General features: G+C 39.6%; 1 protein-coding gene across 1 annotated transcript; it reads left to right on the plus strand.

The window, feature by feature from the left end:
- The first annotated feature begins 2,452 nt into the window (after positions 1-2,452).
- Positions 2,453-10,851, plus strand: fblim1 (filamin binding LIM protein 1). The gene is made up of 8 exons (XM_033625489.2): positions 2,453-2,667; positions 3,008-3,377; positions 5,212-5,372; positions 5,969-6,062; positions 6,175-6,344; positions 8,846-9,024; positions 9,214-9,334; positions 9,429-10,851. Exons 2-8 carry the CDS (start codon positions 3,032-3,034, stop codon positions 9,537-9,539), a joined length of 1,182 nt encoding a protein of 393 aa, XP_033481380.1. The 5' UTR covers positions 2,453-2,667; positions 3,008-3,031; the 3' UTR covers positions 9,540-10,851.
- Positions 10,852-12,943: the final 2,092 nt, after the last annotated feature.

The following is a 12,943-nucleotide window of genomic DNA, read 5'->3' on the forward strand; positions in this document are numbered from 1 at the left end:
GCAAACTGATTAACAGTCTAATGCAGTGGCTCCCAACTGGTCTAGCCACCAGTTTGCTGTCTCTGTCAAGTAGCTGTCCATTAGTCACTCACACTACAGAGGAAAACAGAACTAAAAGCTCTGTGTTAGAAATTCACTGGATTTCAAAATACAGATTGTTTTTTTTTTATAAACTTCACACTTCCCTGAGTCACTTGTGGTCCATTCAAAATTGACCCATCACCCACTTTTGGACCACGACCCACCAGTTGGGAAACACTGGTCTGATGTTCCTCCTACTTGCAGCCCAGTCCCCAGAATAAAATGTTGTCACTGTTCATTTCTGCAAGACATTTGCATTTGTACTTTTTATACGTATGATATAGATCAGATTACATAAACTGAATTTCTCATCAGGAGGAGGAGCAGATGGTGGATGGCAACCGATGTTCAAGACAAACAAACGGGAGTGTTTTTTAACAGCAGCTCAGGACACGTTCAGTGGTGTTTGTAAGCTAATGACATCAGTGGGTGTTTTCTAAAGACAGTTCAAGACATGTTAAGCCATGTTTGTTGTGACAAAAGTGAATGTTTTCAGCCCAAACATGTGTGTTTCCAACCCTAACCCCAGGCCCAAACCTTCACTAATTCATTTGCCATAATCGCAGAGCCTGTTCAGGGTCCCAGATGACATTAGGCAGGAGGTGGCTATACCTGGGACAGGTCACACAAATACTCACCTACCAGTTTACCTAACCTGCATGTCTTTGGACTGTGGTAGGAAGCTGAAGAACCCAGAGAAAACCCACACTGATACTAGGAGAACATGCAAACTTTGCACATAAGGGCCCAAACTGGCCGGTGGATTCAAACCCAGAATCCTCTTGCTGTGAGGCGACAGTGCTAACTGCTGCAGCACCATGCCACCTTTGTTACAAGTCAAAACAAAATTAAAGAGGCAACATATCCGCTATATATGAAATGTACAAATGTAGCATACGGTTTGAAAAAAAGCCAATATTTATTGTGGTGATTGAGTTGCTACTTGAGTATTTGGGTGAGTTGACCGGATTTCTCCCTGAAAAGTTGTTTGTCTGCTGCTGCAGATGTTTGCAGTCAGGAAATCAACATCAACTGTATTTGTAAACATGCAATTGTCACTGTTTTCCCTATCTTGTGTGTTTCTTCCTGTTCCTTTCCCTTCATTTCCCTTCATTCTCTTCCCCATTGTTGTCCCGCTCACCCGAGTCACTAAAAACTGAGGATTAAAGTTAGGTATTATATTGTGATGTTGGTGAGTAAATTAAAAAGTCATGCTATAGAAGCAGTGAGGAGGTTCAGAGGGTTTAATGAGGATTTTGGCTGTTGGGGAGGCGGAGCGTGAAGGTCTGTGGATTGTGTCATCAGTAGGCATGCTCCCTCCTGCAACCGTGACATCACTGCAGCATTCCTTTCCACAGAGCTGGAACAACAGAGACCCCCATCACTCTCCTCATCTCCGTCTCCTGTTAACCCTCTCACACACATTCATGCCTCTCACTCTTCTCCCACACTGACCCACATGGATCAGTTTTGTTCAACACTTAAGTTTCTTACTCCATCCTTTCTTTTGACTCTGTAGAGGGGAGTAGACCTCACAAGGTTTGGCTCCGGAAACTAACCACAATATTTGCTGATCAGCAGACCTGATATTGCTTCGATTCACCCTGTTGGAGAGCAGCAAACACAACAAAGCAGCTTTTTCATAGCTCACACAGACATTACTCACTGTTCTCCCCCTTCTCCCTAATACACCAATATCTCCTCTTGCACAATGCCCTGATTCATTGCACTGTAATGCTGCGGCTCCTTTACGGCTGCTTTCAACCACAAAGGCTCCATCAGGCAGGAGAGCCTGATGAAGACCACCACACATTATCGGACGTCGATGAGGCACAAATGGAGGCAATGCCATGTGACACTGATAGTGAGTCAAGGCTAAAGTGATATAATGTAGTGGGGGGAAGGGAAGAAGGAAAGAGGGAGAAGAAAAAAGGAGGCAGACTCAACGAGGGAGGTAGGGAAAATAAAGCTGACAGAACAATAAGGCAGAGCTGCACAGGAGAGAGAGAAAGAGGACAGTCTGAGATAGAGAGTTGCTGGAAAAGGCAGGTAGAGTCACATCCTGCTGGCAGGCAGAAAGATAAAGGAGTGGGAGGTGGCTGTGTGTGTCTATTTAAGGGCAAAATCCTTGTGAAATACTTTATGATACTGTATATTGCATTTGTAAAAAGCCTGACTGTGTGCTTTTGGTTAGATTGCCCAACTCTTGCATGACTTTTCATTGTGTGTCTACGTGCAAGCATGCCAGTGTGTTTATGCTGGCCAAACTCTCATAGTAGATGAATGTGTCATGTTTTTTACTGCACTTTGCCCGAGATTAACTGTTCACCTTTTACGGTTGGGAGGGAGGTGGTATTGTCATTCAGCCAGAGAAGGAGGAGGGGTCGGCGGACGAGAGAGTCGAGGAGGGAGGTTCAGAAGGAAAAGGAGTGGCCTTCTGCTGATAGTCGCCCTCTCTGCCGGAGTAAAGTCTTCTCTCAGTGGCAGCTTACAGGAGGGAAAACAAACCAGAAGTTTTGAGATACAGAGCAGGGAAGCAGAAAGAAGAAAAGACACAGCTGTCCTCAAAACCGCATTCTCTCCCAGGTATGTAATGGCAGCTCACAGCCAGAGTGAGTGGGTTTAAAGGAAACAGATGATTTAGATTTGAGCTTTCTGCCTCTGAAACCATTCATTATGGGTTATGAGACTGAGAGTGTGTGTGAGTTTACCTCTGTGAAGTGAGAGTGAGCACTCCCACAAAGTTGACTGAGAGGGTGTGTACATGTAGATTCAATAGTGTTGAGATGCTAGAGATAACATGTCATGTTCACTGCTAAAGGGTTGATTAAAAAGATGTGTTGAGTCTTTCTGTAGGACCATAAAACATTAACTATTGTAAGCTAGATGTTAGATGTAGATAGTAATTCTTCTGTCCTCCTGTTAGGCTGTATGTGGGTTTTGTACAGTCATGGCATCAGCAGCTCCACCAAAAAGGATGGTGTCCTCTGTCTTCATCACTCTGGCATCTCCTCACCGAGCCACTGTGACACCGCAGCAGCCCGTCCTCCAGGCTCACAGCGCCCCGGCTAAAGACAAGCAGCACACTGCTGTACGAGTCAGCCCCAGTGACAACATCCCCACCGTCAGACATAAGAAAGAGGACCACTCACAGTCTAAGCCCTCTGGCAGTGCGGACAGCACAGGCCGGACTCGTACAGGTGTCTCCGCCCGAGCTTCAGACCCTCAGAGTCCAAAACCTGCCCCACCTGGAGCCAGCAGAGGAAAGCTGCAAGAAGAGGGCATGCATGCTGAAGGTATTCATGTCAAGATTTACTTTTCATCTTGAATTAAGTGCAAACTAGACAAAACTTAGATTACCTGAGACATATTCACCCACATGTAACTAATGCAGTAAGGGTCTGGCTGACCTGTATTATAGGTTTTGGTCGTGTTCTTCCATAGCTGGTAATACTAATTACAGCAACGATATGGTATGTTTCTGCTCGTTTTGGGCTCCTCCCAAGATACAAATTAGATTTTATTGCTCTCCTGACCTTTACTGCAACACGTTTGATACTGTCTAAGGGGGAACTCCACCAATTTTACACATCAAAGTGTGTTTATAGGTCTGTGGGAGAACTACTGCTTACTGCTGCTAAATTGCCTTAGTTGATGTCACCTGAGGCAACATCGGGGATGAAGACAAAAATCCACTAAAAGCTCAGACAAACTTGACAAACTTGATTTCATTTTTAGTACATCTGATGGTCCATGTTGGCCCCCAGCAGTGAACGGGAGAGCTGGGAGGTGAGCTTACAGTCTACAGTCAACATTGGGTGAAAGTTAAACCAAACAATGCTGTTGGGTCTGGAGTGAATGTCCATCAAATATCCATACTGCTTGACTGCAGTGTTTTGGATTGGACTGGAGTTTAGAACAAGAAATTGGAGCATGTGCAGTCACAGTGTGCTTGCTATGCCTACAGTCTGCACGGTCACAAAAAACAGGTTGCACGCGGACATCTACATAAAGGTCTGTCTCATGGACCCGGGTGGTTGAGAAGATTTACATCACACTGACCAAAGTAAACTATAAATGGGAACCTATAAATTGGCCTTTAGAAATAAATGAGCTTACCAGAGCTCTGCAGCCTGCTCCTCTTCGCTGCTTGAGGCTAGCAACTCAAGGCAACATTAGCCTATACCAGGATAACACACCTGAGTGGCCACATTGAATTGTGGGTAATGTAGGCACCAGGTTTTGACAAGGAAGAAGAAAGTGTGAGAAAAAAGTTGATATGTACGGTTCTGCTGCCTTAACTTGTATATATTTTGTATATATTTTTTAAACTGTCAATTGTATGTTCGACAGTGTTATGTGAGTGAAATGCCAAACTGGTGTATGACTCTTTTAACTGCAAAAAGCTCCTAACCCTCCTCTCACACTCACTGGGTTCAGGATGTACATGGCAGCACTGGAAACAATTAAGTATTATCTCTGAGGAACAGCTGCTAAATTTGACCATATAAGGCTTCCTCTTTTGGGAACATGCTGAAAACTTGTCACTTTATTTTACAGTGGACATTCTCATTAAGATTCAAAATCTCTTTTAAAAGGGAGTCCTGACCAAGACTGTAGCATAAAGAATTTTACATAAAAGACCAAACAGACTAAAAACATAACAGCAAAATGTTAAAACAAAGAGCATAAAAATTTTACACACAAGAAACAAGCAACAGAACAAACAGACAAGTTACAGCAGAGAGTTGAATTTTGCAATCGGTGGTCAAATAGTCTGTTTCTAAAATCTTCCATGTTGATGATATTATGTAGTGAGTAAGGTGAGTCAGCAGCTGACATCAAGATGAGGAAGATAATAAAACACATGCATTAAACACATAACCTCACAAGCTTCTATTCCTCCACCTATTTTATTTTTCATTATTTTACTATTTTCATTTTATTCTTTTTTCTCTTTTTTCAGTTGTTTTTCTACTTTATAGTTTTTTCATTATTAGAGGTGTCAGTGTTTGTATGTGCATGTATATATACGGAATATATTTTTGTATATTTTGTTGGGTTTCATATTAATCTCATCCTGAATTTCAGTGCTCACTGGAAACTCAAAGTGTTTTTCTTGCCCAACAGAGCTCTTCCCTCTTCCTCCTCCTCCTCCTCCTGCTGTTGCATTGCTTTCATCTCCTGGAACATCGCTCTCTGAAGAATCAGCTCTTCCACCACCTCCTCCTGCCCAGACGCCTCTCTCACACCCTCTGACCCCAGGCCAGCAGCCAGTTTACAACACAGAGGTATGTAAACACATGTCACATTTGCATTGCCCAATTCCTTATGTCTATGGCAGTCATTTACTGTTTTAAACACTCGATCCCAGTTTCCCTCAGTACATTTCGCTCGAAGCAGACAAGTCATTTTTCCCACAGTGGAGGATTACAGCTTTCCACAACTTTTACAGATGCAGTATTATGTTGTGCAGCTGTCGTAAAGAATTATCTGCAAAACACATTATGAAGGACAAAACATCTGTCTTGTAGATATGGCTGAATGATCAAAAACACTTTATGAACTGTGAACATTTTTCCCTCACAAACACGGCACTTTCCAAACTGTAGATATCTTTATAAGAAATGTTTAGTTCCCGTCATCAGAGCTTCATCTCTGTGTAGAAACAATGAAGGAAAGCTGAGTTACAGCAGGAGGTCTTTCCTCTCTTCACAACTACCTATGTGTGTCTACAGTATGTGCATATAGCAATTGAAATACATATCATGTTTTAAATCAAAATCAAGCATTTGCTAAAGTGTGTGATTCACCTCATGAGGCAAAACTCATCAGCTGTCTCAGTTCAGCGTTTAGTTTTACATTAACAACGTGCTTTATGTTTAAGGTGGAAACAAGCACACCATCTAGTGGGTTGAAACAGGATGAACAATCCCATGGGATCCATAATAACGGCCAAGACACGAGCGGGGAGAGTCGAGGTAACATGATCTCTATTTACACATTCACTGCTCAGGTTTTACACTGTTCCGCCCTGACAGTACACGTATTATTATAACCCTCTCTGACATTTGATGTTTGTGTACAATGCAGAGGTGTGTGGCTTCTGTCGGAAACCCGTGGCTCTCTCTGAACCTGCAATAGAGGCTTTAAACAGGACGTACCATGATGGTTGTTTCCAGTGTAGGTCTTGTCACATTCCCCTGGCTGGTAAACAGTACTACAACAAGGCAGGAATCCCCCTCTGTGAGGACTGCTACCAGGTAGGTCAAAGTCAACACAGCCTCCATTGTAGGATGTTATTAAGCTGCAAATACATGCAAATCTTTCTACAGGACCATACCAAGCCCAGCTGCCAGAGCAAAATGATAGTATTATACATTTATGCAAACTACTGACATGTTACATTTGTACGTTTCATATGAATGACAGTTCAGATTACATGAGCTTCTCATCAGGGGGAAAACAGGATGGTGAATGGTATGACAACTGGCATGTCAGCAGCAGACCACTGTTTGAGACTAACAAAAATGGATGTTTTTTCCCCCTCTTCTTTTTACAAGATTTTTCAAATAAAGCACATACATAAAACCAACCAACATAAACAACACCTAAACATAAAGACTGATAAGACAGAAGAGTATAGAAGAGAATATCTTTGCAAAAAAAAAAACACCTCAAAAGAACAAATGCTGTAGTATATTGCAACTAAGAATGAATAGGCTATTAAGTTTTAAAAAAAGAGATTGTACAGCAAAGTGGTATTGACATCAACAGATGGAGCAATCAGTTACTGCCCTCCGGGGATAAGCAAGTCAGAGTTTCTGGAGGAAAAAGTGTAATGGTTCCCAAAGTTGCCAGAACTTGAGATCATAAGTCAATTTCGCAGAGGAAGCACAGCTGATATCTATGATAACCACAACTGTGGGGACCTGTGAAGCAGACCATCCCAGCAAGAGGCACTTTTTAGCCAAGTATAAAAGATTTGTTAACAAAAATTTGACATCCTTACCAAAGAAACTGTCTGAAATATGATGTAACAAGTAGAAAGACAAGAGTTTGGTACATGTCCAGCCATGTTTGTAGCAACCTAACTGGGTATTTTACGCCAAAACATGGTGATCTCCTAACCAAGTGTTTTTTTGTGCCTAAACACACATTAACTACAGCGCTGTCACAACACAAAATTAAAAATTGAAAAGTAAAGAAACATGAAGTTTCAACATATCCACTACAAATGAAAAGTCTTAGGGCTGCTTTGAAACCGCACCTACTTACGGCAACAAAAAAAAGTTTGTCTTGGGTGCGTCAGTATGATAGACAAATAAAAAAGGACAGCAGAGGAGATACTTGCACACCAGTGCAACTGGGCTGGACAGCCACAAAACGGTCCACAGGCTGAGATCAATGCAAGAAATAGTCAGTTTATTTAGGACCACGTGCACAAAAAGAAGGGTGCGCGAAGTGCAAAAAAATACTAAAAAGGGAATAAAAACAGCAGCAAATGTTTCAGTCCTTGACTATCATCAGTGCTACTGACATGAGTGCTTCACAGAACAGATATAGACACAGACCTGGTGGGAATCTGTCTATGTCTTTATTACTTGTGCACGGATGTCCGAAATAAAGTGACTCTTTTTTTGTATTGATCTCAAACTTACAAATGAAACATATAGTGGTTTGCAGAAACATGTAATGCCAACATTTAATCTAGCGACTGGGTTGCCATAACAATGTTTTTGTATGCTCATTTACTTGAAATCACTTATGCTACATTAATGCTGTTTTCCAAAGACATAATTGTGTTAAATTTTTTAAATGTGGTTTTCTTATACCTTCAAGGTAGCCACTGGCTTCCCTTACAGCGTAAAAACAATCACCCTGCACAGACTTGGAATAAAAGGTGTATAGCAAATGTCATCACTGAACCAACTTTCAGGTCTCTGCAAGTTGATTTTCATTCTTTGCAGAAACTAATAGAGGACAATCAAGGCTGCAGCCATGAAGTCAACACTGGGAGGGACTGCAACTCATTTACTGCTACATTATTAATCATAAGCAAATGCAGCTATACAGTATGCCATATGACCACTGTCTACATAAGTTACACATGCAGTGCAACATAAATAATTGTCCATGAATACAAAGGAGTAGAAGCACTGCTGGATCTTAGTAGTAGTCACATACAGGTGCTCTTTGGATACTCCAGGCGTTATACTGTGTTCATTCCATCTTGTGAAGGGCTCACTGCATCGTAAAGTATACTCAGTCAAAAAAAATATAAAATGCAAGTCTTCTTCAAAAATGACCCAAGGCACACTATGGGGTTTATGCAAAAATTAAAACGCCTTTATTTTACGTGGCAATATAGATTAAAAAGACCAATTGTCTGCTGTCACTTACACACCTGCGTTGTGTTACACTAAATGAGTTAAGTAAGAGGATGCCCCTTTACTTAAACTTCACATGGGCTATCTGACAAACATTGATTGAATACGCCTGTAAGCCATGTTTTACTGGGGTACGGCAACACCACTTGGACAAACCACATGAAGAACTGCAGTACACCATAATACTCCTAATTACTACTTTGAAGCCAATGGGTGCTTGGAAAGTGGGAAAACCACGATTCAAAAATATAAACACATGTTGTGGAAAATGTCCAGCAATGACACACATAAGGTAGCCTATATGTGGTTTGTAGCACTAAATGAGTTAAACAGTGGAAAATGTTTGTATCGTCACCATTAATTCTGTGTCTTAGGCCAGTCTGGAGCTTTGCTGGGCATGTGGGGAGGCCATCACAGATCATGTGATCCGAGCACTGGAGCGAGCGTACCACCTTACTTGTTTCACCTGTGCAACATGTAAACAGCAAATTGGAGAGCTGCCTTTTGCTCAGGGAGAAGTTGGAGAGGTGTACTGCCTCCAGGACTATTACAGGTAGGAGATTTACAAATGATGGCAAGCATCGCAAGAAAAACACCAAAGAGGTTTTGTGTGAAAGGCTCGAGATAATACGTCCACAAAATGCTTTTAAAGTTGCTCTGATACATTACATAACTTGACTCTGTTTAAAAGTTGCCTTGTCTTGTCTAACATTTTCTTCCTTTTTAAATGTCGTCCATAAAGGAAGTATGCTCCGAATTGTCACGCCTGCAACCAGCTAATTATCCCAAAAGAGGATGGTACTGACAGCTATAATGTTAAATGCCTGGGACGCTCCTACCATGAGAACTGCTACAGATGTGAGGTGAGCTATCTGCAAGCAAACAGTGAGTACTGTAAAAACACACTGACAAGTACGCAAACACACATTACTGATAAGTCTTTCTCATTATCTGCAGGTCTGCGTCATCCAGCTCTCTCCTGAACCAAATGACCACGGCTGCTATCCTTTGGATGGTAGGTTGCTTTGCAAATCCTGCCATCTGAACCTGGTCTCTGCCCAGCACTAACACCGGCCTCACAGCCCGGGATACACTGCAGCTGATGGAAAAGTGCCACGAGTCCAGGTTCAAAGTCGTGGAAGACTCAAACGTCACACACCTTTTTTCCAGCAGAAAAATAATGAAATATGGCTTTTTTTAAAAAAGATTTTTTACAATATATCATGCTCTCTGAGGATCCTCCTTTTCTTCTTTTATACTTGATCATTTTGCACTCCATAAACTACAAAATGCACCAAATATATTTATGCAACAGCCTTTGCGAAAACGTACGGCAAGCATTATTAAGAACTTTGTAAATCTCAGTCAGTGTACTGTTTCTCAACTGCATTACCACTTTATATAAAAAAAACTATCTAGAAAAAACAAACTTTATATAAAAGTAACCTAATATATTTTATCTTGAGGCAGGCTCCAACATAACATTTGTTAAATTACACACACACGATCAACAAGTATTGACAAGTGGAAAAAAAGATGACAGTTTCACTCACAGTAGTGTAATTGATTTAAAAAACAGAACACAGACGTTAGAGCTTATATGAAATAAAGTGTAACAGAGCATAATGGAGCATCCTAAAGCACCAAAATTTTGATTACATCCACTGTTTTTAAAGGTCCACTGTGTAGGATTTAGCGGCATCTAGTGGTGAGGTTGCAGAACTGAAACTTTTCTGGTGTGCCAGGCGTGTAAGGGAACTACTGTGGCCAACGCAAAAACTGGAATGGCCTTATCTAGAGCCAGTGTTTGATTTGTCCATTCTGGGCTACTGTAGAAACAACATGGTGGAATTTGTGGAAGAGGACTCACTCCACATGTAGATATAAACGGCTCATTCTAAGGAAACAAAAACACAACGTTTTGTATTTTCAGGTGATTATAAACTAATGAAAACATAGTTAGAAATATGATAAATCATTTGTGCTAAAAGATACCCCTAAATCCTTCACACTGAACCTTTAACTCATAAAGATCTTCACTGGACTACAGGGCCTTATATTTGTCTTTTTTTTTTGCCTCAACACTAGATCTATTCACATTGATTTGACATTACAATCTTAAAATCTCATTCAGATCCCAGTCAAGTTATTGCATTATTTATATTGTGTATCTCAAATGACATGTCTTTGTAATTATATTTCTTTGTATTGAAAACATTTTTTACAATATTTTCTGGAAAACATGTTTTTGGCATTTCTGTTTTATTCACCACACTTTTATTGTACTTGGTAAATGTTGTCTTTTAAGTGAGATTTAACTTTTGTACGTGATGAAAAGTTGAATTCATACAGAATAAAATACATCTCTGCTCTTTTCATACACTTGGTGTCTTTTTCTGGTATAGCCTCACGTGGGCTGGTATAAGCTGTAGCTTATGGAGATGATGTTGTCAAAGTCTAGGTATATGGCTGTGAAACATTACTGAGTCTGTTTGCTTATATTTTATTTGTCTTCTCACCTTGTGATTATATTAATATTTACCATTAACACAGACTTGTCACTTGAGGCCACAGCGGCTGTTGATCAGCAAATCTTAGTCTCACTTCAAGTGGTCCAAGAGGGACATGCTTTATTAAAGAAAAAAAGAAAAGCTCAACAGTCTGATTCAGGCATTTAAAAAATCAATTGATTAAAGATATGAATCATTCAGTACTGCAATCAGTGCATGTGTGCAAAAAACATGCACTTATTTCCATTTTTACCTCTATATTTTTCAATAATCATTTTTTACCACTTCAGTTTTTTCAGTTATTTTTTGTTACTTGCACCCTTGATGTCACTTTCCTTAGACGATAAATGGCAATTTTGTGTTGTGAGTGATGAATGTAAGATGGGAGAAAACTGATGAAACATGGCTCTGTTTTAACCCTATCACAACTGTTTTAATCAAATCAATTTTAATTTAGTCAAATCCCTTAATAATTCACCACTCTCTTTTTCATTTCACATCCATGTTTACCACTCTGTCTTTCAATTCACATACATTTTCTTCACTTACATTTTTATCAGTTAATACTTGTTACTTCCACCCTTAATATCAAAAACTATGTGGGTTAATTAAAGACACAGTGGGTTGATTAATCAGTTTTGATTTTCAAATCATCATTTATCAAGTTAAAATGACAAACATTTGCTAGATAACAGCTTCTTGAGTGTGACTTGCTTCTTTCTTCTAAGCCTATTACTGAATGTCTCTGGTTTTAACAATGGTAAAAAGATTGATATTTAGTCACAGCTCAAACACAAACTGCACAAACCGGGTTGTATATTATAAAACATTGGCTGGAATTGCTATCATCACATAACAATGAGTAACTGTGAGCACAGCCCTTGCCTCAAGGTTTAAACTAGGCTACTTTACATAAATTCAGTTTTCATATTCAAAATTCATCCCCAGGGGGAAATTGTGGTTTGTTACAGTTGCTCTGATGTAAAGCGTAGAGAATTATATATGTATAAATAAAAAGAAATAAGAAGTATAAGTACAAAGTATGTTAAAATATAAAAAAAATATGTGCAATACGCTACAATGTTAACACTAGTATGTAAAATATTTTAAAATAAAATATTTATTATATATATGTAACAATATAAAATATGTGTCTTATGCTACAATGCAATGTATAAAACTAGAATGTAAAGTTAGAAATATAAAAATTATTATTGTACCTTTAAGTCCCTATTGCACAGTTAATATATATAACAAATAAATTATGGAAATTATGAAATTATAACTGCAATGGAATAATTAAACTTTTATCAAATAAGCAGTTACCTGACACTGGCTTGTTATGATGGGATCTCCTTGTTTGCCACTGGAATATCCAATAAGATTACCTTCAGTGTAGTGGTAGTTGATAAGGTGGGTGTACTGCTAGGCAGATACCCATTAGGATGTGGGCATACTCTCCTTTATATTCCAATGGCTTGTTGGCTGATAGGTATGTATACTGTAAGCAGCCAGAAAAAAGGAGGGTGCGGTAAGACAAGGAAAGATGCCCCTTGAGCCTTAATTCCTTTCCTAACCAATATATGGCACTAAATCTACTCTCAACACATGTTATAGTGAATGGTGACATTTCATCTGAATTGCTGCATTTTTGAGATTTACTCCACCAGAACCATTTTAGGGTAAACTAATCATTTAGAAATGTAAGTTTTATTAACTGTACTATTATTTAGTACAGTGGTTCTCAAAGGGTGTGCTGTGATGCAAATCCAGGTGTACCATGGGACTTTGTGATAACCACACATTATTATTGCAATATTCAACTGTGTCTATACAAGTTATAAATGAATTTTTAATTGACTGTATCAATGTGTTGTGCACAGCCATTTCCTAATAAAGGGTTAGGGTTAGGGTTTTATTTAATTCAATTTAATTTAAAATAAAAACCTCACGGGGAACCTA

Source organism: Epinephelus lanceolatus, chromosome 1 (genome assembly GCF_041903045.1).
Source record: "Epinephelus lanceolatus isolate andai-2023 chromosome 1, ASM4190304v1, whole genome shotgun sequence".
In the NCBI taxonomy this organism is placed as follows: domain Eukaryota; kingdom Metazoa; phylum Chordata; class Actinopteri; order Perciformes; family Serranidae; genus Epinephelus; species Epinephelus lanceolatus.

Coding starts and splice junctions, on each gene's coding strand:
- fblim1 (XM_033625489.2), top strand. CDS start 3,032: ATGGCATCAGCAGCTCCACCAAAAAGGATGGTGTCCTCTGTCTTCATC. Junction 3,378..5,211: donor AGAGGGCATGCATGCTGAAG/GTATTCATGTCA, acceptor CTTGCCCAACAG/AGCTCTTCCCTCTTCCTCCT. Junction 9,335..9,428: donor AGAACTGCTACAGATGTGAG/GTGAGCTATCTG, acceptor CATTATCTGCAG/GTCTGCGTCATCCAGCTCTC.